A 15180-nucleotide genomic window follows, 5' to 3' on the forward strand; every position below is an offset into this window, starting at 1 on the left:
AACTTGAGTGTATCTAACTCCATGTTATCTGTGCTCAGCTCTAAATGCTTTGAAGATCAGACAAAGCTGGATCTGAATCTTGCTCCACCCTTTTGGAGCTTTTCTCAGGAGAGGTGGAGGAAGGTTTGCCTTGAGGCCAGATGATCGTTTTCATCCTGGCTTTCCCATTCACCAGCTCTGTTGCCTGGGCATGTTACCTTACCACTTCAAGCCTTCATTATATCCTGTGTAAAATGGGACTGCTTAGGAGTTGGAGGTGTGTGTGAGTCAGTGGTAGAGCTTAGGTTAACTCAAGGCCCAAGGCTCAGTCCTTAGCACTACAAGCAGAAAGAAGTGGGCAAAAACCATTCATGCAGTGCTGTGATGAATTGCATAAAATAATGTACATACGTCTCCTGGAAAAGTTCCAAGAAGGTAGTGGTTATGATTTTTCCTGGTGGCGTTGGAGAAAATGAAAAGGACAGACTTCAGATGCTAAGGGAGTGATTCTTGAAGGGAAGGGTTTGTGATGGCAACCTGGGTGGGTACGTGGAAATTTCTGGCACCTGAGTCTGGACTTGACCCTTCTTGTTTCACAGCCAGCGGTACTGTGTCTGTAACCCTGCCCTCGTACGACAGTTCCGGAACCCAGACACTATCTTCATCCTTGCTTTTGCCATCATCCTCCTCAATACCGATATGTACAGCCCCAGTGTCAAGGCTGAACGAAAGATGAAGCTGGATGACTTCATTAAGAACCTGAGAGGTGACCAGAATTTCCCATCTATTTTTCTTGCACATCATCTGAGAAAAGGAAAGACGGTGGGGATGGGAGTGGGGTGAGAGGGATCCCAGATGGCCTTATAAATTAGCCTTCTTGTATGCTGCCACTCTAGCTCATGGCTAGACTTCCCCAAGGCAATCACTTATTAATTCACTCAAATTTATCAAAAGTCATTTCCCAGGCTGTGTAGGTAACTCAGCAGCCAAGTGCTTATCTAGCATGTGCAAGGCTCTGAGTTTGATTTCCAGCACTGCAAAGAAAAATAGTTATCTCTCCGTGTACTGACCCTCAGATCAACTATTTACTAAGTATTGACTCAGGCCATAGAATGTGACTGTCTCACAAAACAAAACAAAACAAAACAAAACAAAACAAAACAAAACAAAGCCAAACTGCCTGGCTTTTAAACTATTTGACTCACTCAGTTATTCCTTCATCCATTCCTTATTATCTCTCCCCTTGTCTTTCCTGTTTATACTCATAAAAACTCATTTGATTACTTTAGATACCGTTTTCTCCATTTGTTTATTCAATTAGCCAACCAACCACTCAGCCAGTGGACTCTCACTGGATAATATGTGTACCAAGTAAAATGAGTACGAAGGACAATGGGGGGAGGCTGCCATAATCTGTGTTCTGAGAGCTCTTCCTGCTTGCTAGAGACATTGAAATGTAGAGCCTAGATAACCAAGGTAAGACAGAAAGTAAACAATGATGTCAAAGAGGCCAAAAAACAACCAGAGCCCAGAGGAAGGAACAATCATCTCCTACTGACTTCCTGCAGGGCTTGTTCTTTAAGGTGAGCCTTTGAGGTGAGAAACTGAAAATTGAGGAGAACTCACTTAGTGGAAAGAACAACAAAGGCCCAGGGAGACGAAAATGTGAAGTTCTTTAGAGAAACAACTGAGATGGGGTAGATGAATCCTTGGGAAGGTCAAATAGATCCTCTGTCTGAGATCCTCCAATGCCAGATAAATGGCATCACTCTGATCTTTTCTCTTGCTTTATTGTATTATTGACAAGCCCTAGCTCTCACCAAAAAAGCAGCCTACTTAAAATGGCACAGACGTTGTGATTATTTCGAAAGAAGTGAAAAGGGGAAGTAAAGATTCGGAGAACAAAAAGTTGTTGACTGTTGTAATGTACGTAGTTAAGCTGTCTGGAAGCTAAGGTGAAAAAGACAGCAGGGAAGCAGGGAGAAGAATGGGTCTTTAGCACTTGTCCAGGGAAGAAGTATAGTATTTCCAAAGGAGAGGTTATTTTTTTTTTCCTAGCAGAGGCCTTAAAGAGAAGACTGAGAAAATTGCATGTAGCACACAGTCAAGAATGGAGAAAGATGGTAGACTTAAGAAGGGGAATTTTGGGGTTGGGGATTTAGCTCAGTGGTGAGCGCTTGCCTGGAAGGCAAGGCCCTAAAGGTTCGATCCCAGCTCAAAAAAAGAACCAAAAAAAAAAAAAAAAAAAAGGGAATTTTGTCAGAGGGCACTCAGACCTATTTCTGTATTCTTGGCATCATTCATTCATCCATATACATATGCTCACCATATATACAGTCAGTCCTCCATATCTGTGGGCTCTGCATCCAAGAATTCAACCAACTGTGGATTGAAAAGTTCTGAGAAAAAAACCCAACTTGGGTCAGTACTGAACATGTACAACCCCTTTTCTTGTCATTATTTTCTAAATAATACAGTAAGACCACCATTTACATTGCATTAACATTGCAGTAGGTATTATAAGTAATATACGGATGAGTTAAAGTAATGGGAAAATGTGTGTAGGCTATATGAAGATATTCCCCCATTTTTTGAGACCAACACCTTACCACTTGGCTATAATAGACCACTTACCATTCTTAACTATACTATTTTATACATGAGACATGAGCATCTTTGGATTTGGGTACTGATGGAAGATCTTAGAACCAGTCTCCCATGGAGATAGAGGGATAGGGTTGTTTTTTGTTTGTTTGTTTGTTTTTCAAGATAGGGGTTATCCCAGAACTTGCTCTGTAGACCAACTCAGAGATCTGCCTGCCTCTGCCTCGAAAGTGCTGGGATTAAAGGCATGTGTCACCATCTGGCAATTTCATTTTATTAATCTGTCTTGGAGGGATGATTGTGTGTGTGTGTGTGTGTGTGTGTGTGTGTGTACATACATGACTATATATTTCCTTTAGTTATTGATAAATAAGCAAATAAGCAAACAAATAAATGAAAGTAATACATGTTTATTTTAGGAATAACGCTATGCTGAGGCCCCGAGTTTAATGCTGAGCAGTGCCAAAATGATTCTTTTGTTACATCTATTTGCTTGTGTATTTGTGTGTGAGGGGGGTGTCGGATGCTGGAGATGTGGGCATGCACATTGCCATAATTGTTCGTGTGGAGGTCAGAGGGCAACTTGCAAGAACTGGTGCTCTTCTTCCACCACGTAGATTCTGGAAACGGAACACAAGCAGTCAGACTTGACAGCAGGCACCCTTACCTGCTCAGTCATCTCTCTGCCTCTCAAGTAGTTTAGTATCTTCCTCTTCTCACTTAACTTGCTACAAGAATTTTCTCACTCTTGAAATATTTTGGTAAACATCAAGTTTATAAATAAACTATCCTTTACCTAGCTATTTCTCTATTGTTAGAAATTAAGCTGTTTAAGAATTTCTCCATAAATACCACTTGAACATTCTTTGACATCAATCTCACAAATATATCTGAATAATCCCTTAGGATATATGTTTTGGAAAGGAGTTGATGCGATTGAATACCTAACGCTCTTGCTAGATTCATTTCTGAAACGGACATCAGTAGACATGCCAACTGGTGCAACTCTTACTCTATATATCGTTTGAAAGTAATATTCCCAATTCAGAGGAGCAAAAGAAAGATAAAAAGTAGTACCTGGATGTCTTAATTACAGTGTGTTATAAATCATTTAGATAAAATCCCAACCCTGGCTAAAAAAAGCAATGGGCTGTTTTGTTGAAAGGCACCTTCCTGTCCCTATGCCTGGGCGTGGGGTATTATGGAGAACCCTCTACTGCCTACCCTCTATATTGATGTGACATATTCCTTTGTAATACTTTCCATGTAGGAGTTGACAATGGTGAAGACATCCCCCGAGACCTCCTAGTAGGCATCTACCAGCGCATCCAAGGTCGTGAACTAAGGACCAACGATGACCATGTGTCCCAGGTGCAGGCTGTGGAGCGCATGATTGTTGGCAAGAAACCGGTAAGTGACTGGGGGGATAGGAGGCATCCTTGTGTGGTAAGTCACTGGCCTCCTAAGCCCCAGATTCCCCTTACCTATAAAATAAAGTGGGAAATATGATAATTCCTTAGGAATCATGGTATAGATTTATATAAGTGCCTTTAGTTTATTGCAAACCATTCCGACCATCAGAGGTGTGGTATGAATATTTTCTTTTTATCTAGGTAAAGAGAGCCAAGCTGTAATAGCTAAGAAGATACCCTACTGCCAGCAAACATTTATGAGTGCCTTACCAGTGATCCCAACATTTTGCTGTCTTTAAGGGTACTCAAAGATTAGTGAGGTTCCCAGACAAAGACACAAATAAAACTTCTGCCTCCTAGTCTAATTTAGAGGAACAGAAAGCAGGGAGAGGCCATTTTAAGTCAAAGGAAGTCAGAAAGGCTTCTTGGAAAATAACTTGGGAATTGTGATGTGAAAGAGGACAAAATTTAGCTGGCCTGGGCAAGAAAGACATTTCAGACAGAAGGTTCTAGAGGGACAAAGACAAGGTAGCAGAAAAGCTTAAAGGACTTAGTTGTTTATATTCTTTGTGTCAGAGTGACAGATATGCCTTGTTAAGGTACCAGAGGCCTGAAACTGATGGGGTGGCCTTACTGACCACCACTTTTCCACACCTGTCCAGGTCCTGTCGCTCCCTCACCGTCGACTGGTTTGCTGCTGCCAGCTCTATGAGGTGCCAGATCCAAATCGCCCCCAAAGGCTGGGGCTGCATCAGCGGGAGGTCTTCCTCTTCAATGACCTCCTTGTGGTATGGGCATTGTGCAGAAGGAAATGGGAGGGAGATAGCAGAGCTGCTGGGTCTAGTGCAAACCATGTTGTGTGCAGTGTGCTTGGTACAGTGCTCCAGCATGTCATCTGCATGGTCTCCAGTAAGGTCTCTGTCCCTCCATTTCCTTCATTTTGATGTAGTGAGAGCCACACAGGGACATTAGTAGGGGGCTAATAATAGATTTGTAATCTGGGAAGTGGTAGGAAATGTCCCTGCCCACTGCACCATAGCACAGTTGTGAATCTGTGGCTCTGGGAACCTCTCAGTTTTCTTGATGTTGGAAGTGACTAAAACGAAGCACACCACTGGTACAGAGATACCCACCTTTTAGTGATAGAATTTGTTGATTCTACATATCAAAAGGGATTTTTCAGGATTTCCTAGGCAAGAGCTACTCTCCAAGATGGCTTAGCCCCAAGTGCTTGAATCTGTTTTTTTTTTTTTGGGGGGGCTTACGTTTTGTTTTGTTTTTAAAATAAAGAGTCTCACTGAATAGCTCTGGCTGTCCTGTAATTTACTATGTACACCAGGCTAGCCTCAAACTCACAGAAATCTACGTGCCTCTGCCTCTTAGCTAGAATTATAGGTGTGTGCCAATACACCTGGTTCAAATCTGCCTCCTGATGTGGTTCGGTCTTACTTTACATTCTCCACTGTTTCTTGGGGTCACAAAGAGCAAATATTCTCCCTCTGCTCCGAGACAGTACTCCTGAGACCAGCAGTCTTGTTCCTTCTTGGTATTTTCATCTTCACATTAGCGTTTCTCTGTCTTGTCACTACTGTTGTTATTTTGAGGCCAGGCAATTCTTTCTTGCAAGGGCCTGTCTTGTGTATCGTAGTATGTTTAGCAGCACCCTGGGATACCTACTAGAAGGGAGCAGCAAACCTTCAACCAAAAATGTGTTCTCTAGAGAAAAGCAGATAAAGAAATAGAAGGGGAAGGGTGGGAGGGGAAGGAACATCTTCGGGGAAGAAAAGGTGGAAGGAACAAAAGTAAAGAAAGCAATGTCTTCTCCAGATGTTGTTCTGTATCCTATGGAAGCGGCTCAAAATCATCTCTAGTTGAGAATCATGAGTTTAGACAACATACCTCCAACACCCTCTGCAAACCTTAGTGTCTTGCTTCATGAAATGGTGCTAACCCTTATCTCTTAGAGTTGTCAAGAGGATGAAACAGGAAGTCAGTGCCTGACAATGCAGTTCAGCAGTAGAGTGCTTACTTAGCGCTTGCAAGGATCTGGGTTCCATTCCCAGCACTATAAGAGAGAAGAGGGTGAGGAAGAGATGATCCCATCTCAAACCAGGTGTGCCTGGCCCACACGGATGCTGAGTCCCTGTTAGATGCCCTTCATGCACCAACACCCCTATTTATCTAGCTCTGTTCTAGGCACCGAGTACATGGAGATATATCAGCCTAAGCCTTTGTACTCAAGGACTCACAAACAAATGGCCTAAAATGCGTTTTGCAACATTGTGTGCTGATAAACTCCTGTAATCTAAGCATTTGGGAAGTGGAGGCAAAAGGAACAGAATGTTGAGATCAGACTGGACTACATGACAGAGGTCTAGTCTCAACCACCCACACCACACCACTGGAACCAACCTAAACCAAACCTTTGAAGAGCCATTTGTAGTGGATGAGTCTGTAGCTTAATGATAGAGCAATTGTCTGGACCCAGGTTTCATTCCCCAGCAAACAAAATACATGGAATAAAATAGCCATTTGAAGATTGTCCAACTTAAGTTAGGGATGAATCTAAAATCTCTACATACTTGATAAAGACTTTTGGTCATTGAGAGATCATTAACCTTGTTCAGGGGCTCTGCAGAGGTTGTCATTATAAGCTAGTTTTGGATGGTGGGAGTTGGGATAAGAGAGAAAACCTGAAAACTAAACCCACCAAACCCCCTGCCCTCCAGGCCAGCAGGGGCAATCACATATTTAAATCTGATAAGGGAAGGGGTATAGAGCAACACCTTGGAAGCTCAGAAGATGGAGACAGAAATCTATGTGAGGTAGGACAGGCTTCCTGGAGGGAACAACATTTAGTTCCTTTAAGAGTTGCAAATGCTGGGGTTGGGGATTTAGCTCAGTGGTAGAGCGCTTGCCTAGCAAGTGAAAGGCCCAGGGTTTGGTCCTCCGGGGAGCGGGGGAAAGAGTTGCAAATGCTTGTTGTGCATGGTCATGATATCACAAACTTGCATTCTCTCCCACCTCTCCACTCCTAAAGTTTCAGTTCTTCCTTGTGGGTATATGTGCTCATGTGCATATGCCTGTTACTGGGAATAGGTGGGGAAGATGGTTACTAGAAATGGGTATTATTTGGAAATCCCCCACCCTAAACCTTGCCTCTTATCTTTTTCCCACCCTTGTTTGCCAAAGGTCACCAAAATTTTCCAGAAGAAGAAGATCTTGGTGACATACAGCTTCCGTCAGTCCTTTCCCCTGGTGGAAATGCATATGCAGCTCTTCCAAAATTCATGTGAGTTCCCTCTTGAACCCTAGCATGCATCCCAGGGGGGGACGGGGTTATCAGAGCCCATCTCACCCTTCAGCTATACTAGCTTCCAGCCACTGAAGTCCTCTATAGCTGGGGGAAAGTCCCCAAAGGATCTACCGGTTTGAGGATGAAAGGAAGATTAGAATGGAGTATGATTTGGGTGTGGCTCCTGGAAAACACAGAACAATGTTTGTGTGTTCCTTAGTAGGCAGAAGAGGTCGCAGTCACACTGTGCTTGGAAGTCATGTATTGAGAAGAGCATGATTGGGTATAATTCAAGAGAGCAGAGTCACTGTGAGAGACAGAGAGACAATGGAAAAGGTTTCTAGAAAGCAGTTCAGAATTCTATTTGCCTTTACATCTTGGAGTATAAGGAATAAGGTTGCCATGGCTACCAGGAGTTTGGGGACAAAGGGAAACCACTGAAGATGCTTGAGCACAGAAAAGGCATTTCAGAGTTGGGTGCTACAGAAATCATCTCCAATTGGACAGCATGATGTGTGCCTGTAGGACAGCATTTGAGAGGCAGAGACAAAAAAGTTACTTAAGCGCAGGAGTTTGAGATTAGCCTAGCCAGTGTGTCTGTGTCTCAGAGATGGTTGGCAGCAGTGTGTGTGTGTGTGTGTAGGAGGGTTGTATCATCTCTCAGTTTCTTGTCTTATCCACTTTGCTTCCAAGTTGACAGAAATATCCAACTTCTTCTGTCCCTTCTCATTGTCACAGATTATCAGTTTGGAATCAAGTTACTATCTGCGGTACCTGGAGGGGAACGAAAAGTCCTCATTATCTTTAATGCTCCTAGCCTCCAAGACAGGCTACGCTTTACCTCTGACCTGCGGGAGTCCATTGCTGAGGTGCAGGAGATGGAGAAGTACCGTGTGGAATGTGAGTAGCTACAACTTCCCCTCTCCTGATATAGTGCCTCACAGACACCAAGAATCCTGTCTTCTGAGAACCATAGAATTGAGGGCTAGCTTGCCCAACCTTCCTACCCTTATTTCAGGAACCCTTCAGTTTCTGTCTGAATGCTTTCAGTGACAAGAAGGTGATTGCTTCCTAACTTCAGATTATAATTCTAGTCATTGAAAGTCTATGCTGTGCCTCCAAACCCATCCTTAAACCATGAGCCAATTCTTTCTTCTATTGAACAGTATCAGAGAGAAGATTCAGGGCATAGGAGTTAGGACTGTAGCTTCAGATTTCATGTATGCTGCTTGTTATTTGGGCAAACAAGTGAGTTCTGTGGCCCTCTGAACCTTTGTTTAGATGAAACAGGGATAAAGAAATCTTCACAGAGTTTGACAAGGAGCCAGGCACAATCCTTGCACACCCATAATTCCAGCACTAGGGAAGCTGAGGCAGGAAGATTTCAAGTTCACGGGCAAGCCTTGACTATGTATTGAGTCTCTGTCATAAAGAGAAAGGAAGGAGGAAGAGGAGAAGAGAGGGAGAAGTTGAAGATGAAGGAATGGAAAAGAGGGAAGGGAAGGTAATGGAAGAGAAGAGAAGAGAGATGCCAAAGTGTCCCCAGTGCACCCATGGTGTTCAGTAAATATCATTCCCTGTCTCCTCTTCTCTCCCCAATATCAGTGCCTGAGCTGAGATCCAGGTTAATCCATAGGCAATGCACCAAGTTAGCTTCATCATATACAATGGAAAATAGTAATTATATCTCATTCTTCCTGATGCTTTCCAGGTCTTCTCTTCTTTTCTCTTTTCTTCTCTAAACTAAGCAGTCCCAATTAAGTAACATGGCATCAAGGAGAAAGAAGGCAGAGAGAAAGAGAAGCAGTAGTCAGTTCCTTGATAGGTCTTCAACAAGGCAGACTATCAGTTCAGTGGATTCTAGATCCCCTGGGGAAATGTAAATGGTTAACCATATCAAGAGAACAAGAGGCCAGATAAACCAGTTTCCCTGACCTCACTGCGGACTAGGGGAACCAGGAGAGTAGAATAGATCTGCTTCTAGAATGTTCGCTTCACAGATTTCAACTTTCTGGCCCTGAGCAAACTGTGACTTCTTAGATTCTCAGTTTCTTCTGCACAATGTAGATGATGGTCAGAATGTGAAATGAGAGGGATCAAGCGTACGCTGTCCCCAGCATACTGCCCAGCATACGCTAGAGGGTTTGCTCCCATTCAGTTTCATGTCCTTGTTCTTCCAAGAGCTCCTGTGCTCTGAAGCAAGGCATCTGAGAACTGAGTGAACTTTAAAAGAACTGTCTTTTGCCACAGGCTAGAAGGGCCTTCCCATCCTTACTGTGAGCCATGTGTTGCAAAGCAACACAAAAGGGTAAAAAAATGAAGGTTAAGAAGATGGAGAGGGAGCAGGGAGGGGGCACTTCCACTCATAGGGAGGGAGGACAAAGAAGGAGTAGGTAGCATAGGATGGGCTAGGCACCTAAGGACCTTTAAAGATAGAGTTGCTGTTTGGGGGAAACAATTACTACTAGGGGGTAGAAGTGGGCAGGAAGCCTGGGGACCAGAAGAAGGAAGGGGAAAAAAAGAGGAAGGCTGTAGTCAATCAGGTGGGCTCTTTCTTAATGCTCATCTTGACTTTTGCCCATTTTCTTCACTGCTACCCAGCGGAGCTGGAGAAGCAGAAAGGTATGATGCGGCCTAATGCCTCACAACCTGGAGGAGCCAAGGACTCAGTGAATGGGACTCTGGCCCGCAGTAGTCTGGAGGACACTTATGGGGCAGGCGATGGGCTCAAGCGGGGTGCACTCAGTAGTTCCCTGCGAGACCTCTCTGATGCAGGTAAGTGTTCTGGACCCCTGTCCTGGCTGGGGAGATGCGGGACCAGGTGTCCTCTTTGCCTCCTCTCACTGGCTGTCAGCCTTCCTCCAGCACACACACACACACACACACACACACACACACACACACACACACACACACACACACACACACACACTCTATGCCACAGGGGGCCTGGTAGCCAGGTCAGAACAGGTGGGGCCCAGGGTTTCTGCCAGGAAGTATAAAGTGGGGCCACAAACTTAGCCCCTCTCCTCTTCCCTCTTCTGTCTCTCCTTTACTGCCTCTCCTCCATCTTTTCCTCCTTTCTTTCCTCCTTCTCAACCTCTCTTCCTCCCTACCTCCCCCTCTTCAATGGGGGAAGGGGGCAATGGGGTGTCTGTCCCTGGGAGGGACCTAGGCCTGGTGCCCAGCTCTGGAGCCCAGCAGGGTGGGGAGGGAGGGTTGCTGCTCTGACGCTGGGCTCCTTGCTTGTGGGTGCAGGGAAGCGGGGGCGGCGTAACAGCGTGGGATCGCTGGACAGCACCATCGAAGTAAGTGTCAGCTCCTGCCCCACTCATTTCTGCATGAGCCCTGCCCTGGCCATAGAGCCCCAGAGGAGGAGGGGGACCTGTTGTCTACCCCTCTTCCGTGCTGGGAACCATATGGCTGCCTCTCCCAGCCAACCACTTTCTCCATCTGTCCTCAACTCTGTCTGTCCTCACTCTGCCTGTCTCTCAGTCTGTCTTCCACTCTCCCATGCCCCTTCTCAACCCCAGGGCCAACTCCAAATAGGGATGCCCTTGGATTTGGGCCTCAAGAAACTTTAACCTCCAGATCCTGCTTTTTTGACCCTGAGCCAGTCACTCTGCCTTTCTAGGCCTAACATTTTCTTGGCCTGAGAAATGGCCATGCGAAGGAAGTCCTACTGATTTTTCCTCTGCCCTCTGAGGTTCAACTGAGCTAGTGGATGTGGCAGCAGAACTTGGGAGCAGAGCTGGCCACAAACACAGGACTGCTGTTTGGTTTCCACTGTACTTTGGAATCCCTGTTGCTACAGCTTCAGGGACAGGGGTGGAATTTCGGGTTGGGGGTTTAGGATATTTAGACTGGCCTGACTTCCCCCCCTCCCCCATTTCAGGGGTCTGTTATTAGCAGTCCACGCCCTCACCAGAGGATGCCACCTCCGCCCCCACCCCCGCCGCCAGAGGAGTACAAGAGCCAGAGGCCAGTCTCCAACTCCTCATCTTTCCTGGGCTCCCTATTTGGAAGCAAGAGAGGCAAAGGGCCCTTCCAGATGCCACCACCGCCAACAGGCCAGGCCTCTGCCTCGTCTTCATCTGCTTCCTCCACCCACCACCACCATCACCACCACCACCATGGTCACAGCCATGGTGGCCTGGGGGTGCTACCTGATGGGCAGTCCAAGCTCCAGGCCCTGCATGCCCAGTATTGCCAAGGACCGGGCCCTGCCCCACCACCCTACCTCCCACCCCAGCAACCCCCTCTGCCTCCACCCCCTCAGCAGCCTCCACCCCTGCCCCAGCTGGGCTCCATTCCCCCACCACCTGCCTCAGCCCCACCTGTGGGGCCACATCGACACTTCCATGCCCATGGCCCAGTTCCAGGACCCCAGCATTATACCTTGGGCCGGCCAGGCAGAGCCCCAAGACGAGGGGCTGGAGGACACCCTCAGTTTGCTCCACATGGCCGCCACCCCTTGCACCAGCCCACATCCCCGTTACCCCTGTACAGTCCTGCTCCACAGCACCCTCCTGCCCATAAACAGGGCCCCAAGCACTTCATCTTCAGTCACCACCCACAGATGATGCCAGCAGCAGGTGCAGCTGGGGGCCCTGGGTCCCGGCCACCAGGGGGATCCTACTCCCACCCTCACCACCCCCAATCACCACTGTCCCCACACTCACCCATCCCCTCACCCCTCCTACCGCCCCTGCCCCCCCCTCACCTCCACTCCCATTCACCCCCACCACCCACCTCCCCCATGGCCCACTGCACGCCTCTGGACCCCCTGGCACGGCTAATCCACCCAGTGCAAACCCCAAGGCCAAGCCAAGCCGGATCAGCACTGTGGTCTGAGGAATGGAATGAGTGTACTGGGGAACAGGATAGTCTGGGGAAATCCACAGGAGAGGGACCTTGCCCCTCACTTCTTCCTCGGTTTTTTCAAAATATATATACACTCAGCAGTGTCCTTCTTCCCACTTCCTCCATATCTCCAGACCCTTCTTCCAACCCCCAGCAATTGCCATGGGGTCTCCTTTCAGATTGGAGGGCCCTTGCCACTTGCAGCCTGAGCATAGGGCACTTGCAATGCTGGGAAGCGGTAAGGGCCTCTCAGCAGCCCTCGTCCTCCCGTTCCTGTCTTCCTCTCCTCTTTCTTGTCCCTGGAGGTCTAGTTGGTGACCTCAGACCTCTGGGCAAATGTGAGCTTCCTTGCAAGCTGATGGAGAAGGCAGGCTTCTGGAGCTGCAGAGGTGAAGGCTTTCCCCAGAGCTCCTCTGGCTGTGTGGGGCTAGGAGAGAGCTCTGTAGAGCTGTGGCCAAACCTCAGCTGGCTCAGCCCTCTGACCTCAGGGCCTAGCCACACACCTCCATGTGTCTTTCTGCCTGCTGGAGGACACATAGACCGTCAGTCAGTGCACTCCGTGGGTGGAACCCCGCTTGTGCTGGCCCCCAATGAGGGCAGTGCTTCCTCTCTTGAGCCAGTCTGTGCCCTCTCTCCTAATAGGCCCCAGCCCAGACCTCTTTGGCTTCAGGAACTTGCCTTGCCCTGCAATGTTCTTATCCTGATCAAAGTCCAGACAGGTTTTTACTTTGGAGGCGGGGGAGGGGGGGGCTCAGGTCTGGGATGAGAAGGGTACTGCCCTCCCTCACCCATATTGCATGCCCCCCCTTCCTTCTTTTCCCACCTTCAACTGAAGATAATGCACTTTACAGATACCACCCACACATATCTCACTGGGGCAGGGCACCCAGCATCAGCCCTGGGGAAAGACTCCCAGAGGACCACCCTGAGCCCAAGATGTCCTTCCTGAGGCAGAGATTGAAGCCATCAGAGCAGGGGCTGCGAGCCAGAATGCCCAAGCCCCTCTTGTTCATCAAAATCTCCACTGCCTCGCCAGCCCTTCTGCACCCTGTTTATTTATTATAAATATATTTTTTACAAGTCCCAGCTCCTCTTCTTGCCCTACATTCAGCTCCTTTCACAGTCCCTGCCTTTCTCTCCCCTGTCCAGTACGGGCTGCAATACAGACAGACAGATGGACCCTCTATGTCAAAGGGTCCCTGGGGCTTGGGGTTGTGGGAGGGTGTTGGTGGGAGGGACTGTATGGAGAGGAGCTGGGGTTCAGACATTGTCTTTTTCCCTCCTTGTATATAAGAATGTATATTTGATGCCTCATAAAAGACCTTGTGCTCACCTCTGGCCTCTGCCTCCTACTTATGATCCCTTCACTGCCATGGAGCCCATGGAGAGATCCTAGTCCGGGGAGGTTCTAATGGTAATTCAGGCAACTGTGTGGGCAAGATGCTTTGGTTAGGTAGGAGGGTAGATGATGGTGAGGGTTTTCCTGTTTCATATGTTGCCTGTATGATGGTGGCAGGAGTGTGGGCTCTGGGGTTGATCCAGTTCACATCCTGTAGGTTTTACTTAGGCACAAGAGTTTCAGGGGATCATCCTCCAACTGTTTGTTACTTCAGTTTACCACTTGGGATGGCCATGTGTTGTTATGCTTTCTCCATGAAGCTTGCACACAGTCATGGATACACACATACATAATTAAAAATACCCCCCCTTAGAAAAAGAATATCTTCAATTCTGCCAGGCTGTCTAAACAGTCGCATGGAATCGTGATGACTGTGTAGTAATGAACGCCAAGGGGTTGGGGATTTAGCTCAGTGGTAGAGCGCTTGCCTACCTAGCGCAAGGCCCTGGGTTCAGTCCCCAGCTCCAAAAAAAAAACGCCAAGCAGCTAGGGTGAAGCAAGTCAATTCTCTCATCATCTTTGTAGAAGTTGGATATTTGAAGAATGTGTGGCCTCTGTTCTCCCTCTTCCTGTGACTGGCCTGGTTTTGTCTTGAAACCTCTGCTACTGACCCTCCATGAAGTGGCTGGCCATATTTTTTGCTTTTGAGGGCAGGGAGGTGACATGGGCCAGAAAAGCTCAGATCTAGATACTTTGTATGAGCTCTATGTATACTTAGGATATTAAGTAACTAATGGCCATCTCTCATTTATGAGGAAAGAGGCCACACAGCAAGTCATGATTAGGTTTTCTTGACTTGTAGCCCAAACCCATTTCGACTGCCCCAAGCTGCTTCTCTGTAAAATGGACTCATTTCTAGCACCAATAATTATGCCCTGGGTTTCAACCTAGCACGGGAAGAATGACAAGGCAGAGCAATGGCTCTTAGAGTCAGCAGTGTCCCTACACATAGTGTTCAGTTGATAGTTTTGCTGCTTTCCTACAATCTGAAAGGTCTCTAAAAAGGGAACGGTTTATATGACCCTACATTTCTTGAATCAGTACCTTTGTTTTCTTCCTGGCAAAGCACACTGAAAGGCTACCCAAGAAAGACAGCTAGCAAGAGCAGCAGCTAAAGCCATAGAAGCATTTGCTGTTTCTCTATGACTTAGACTTGAGTTAAGAGCCCAGATGTGGGAGTCCTCTCAGCATGTTTTGGTTTCTTCCTTGGTGGACTAAGCTAGGTTATCCTTGGTCTCAGCCCTCTTTTTCTACTTTCAGCTAGAGATTGGCACTGACCAAGTGCTTCTTTGGCAATTCACCTGAATGTTTAGAGCCTAGTTTTTGACCTCTAGAACAGAGATAAAAGTTTTGCAGGACAATTGCTAATGCATGTGAAAAGCCTACTTCATTGCAGACTTCACAGTCACGTGTTCTCAGCTACCTACAGAAATAAGTGCAAAAGGTAGGAATCTTTCACAGCAGCCCTAGCCAAGATCTCCAAAGTCCCAATCTCAACGCCCCCCCCCACACACTTAATACAAATTTTAAAAAGTCACAGAGTTCCAAAGCAGTAAAGAATAAATGTTCTCATTCTGCAAGGGAGGAATAAAGATAGAGAAAGGAGGGAGAGACCAAAACAAGGCTGA

The 15180-nt window shown here is 47.0% G+C and overlaps 1 protein-coding gene across 4 annotated transcripts in view; it reads left to right on the plus strand.

Annotated features, from left to right (window-relative positions):
* Window positions 1-13486, plus strand: part of Iqsec2 (IQ motif and Sec7 domain ArfGEF 2) — an 81839-nt gene extending 68353 nt beyond the window's left edge. For 3 of the 4 annotated variants that reach the window (XM_032890431.1, XM_032890433.1, XM_032890432.1), the window contains 8 exons: window positions 579-745; window positions 3854-3993; window positions 4658-4783; window positions 7188-7287; window positions 8029-8190; window positions 9892-10065; window positions 10549-10598; window positions 11186-13486. In XM_032890431.1, coding sequence (XP_032746322.1) covers window positions 579-745; window positions 3854-3993; window positions 4658-4783; window positions 7188-7287; window positions 8029-8190; window positions 9892-10065; window positions 10549-10598; window positions 11186-12919 — 2653 coding nt within the window. In that variant the 3' untranslated portion in view covers window positions 12920-13486. The remainder of the gene's footprint in view (window positions 1-578; window positions 746-3853; window positions 3994-4657; window positions 4784-7187; window positions 7288-8028; window positions 8191-9891; window positions 10066-10548; window positions 10599-11185) is intronic. The other variant, XM_032890434.1, reaches the window with a different exon arrangement.
* Window positions 13487-15180: the final 1694 nt, after the last annotated feature.

The sequence above is a fragment of the Rattus rattus genome, chromosome X, assembly GCF_011064425.1.
Source record: "Rattus rattus isolate New Zealand chromosome X, Rrattus_CSIRO_v1, whole genome shotgun sequence".
Taxonomy (NCBI): domain Eukaryota; kingdom Metazoa; phylum Chordata; class Mammalia; order Rodentia; family Muridae; genus Rattus; species Rattus rattus.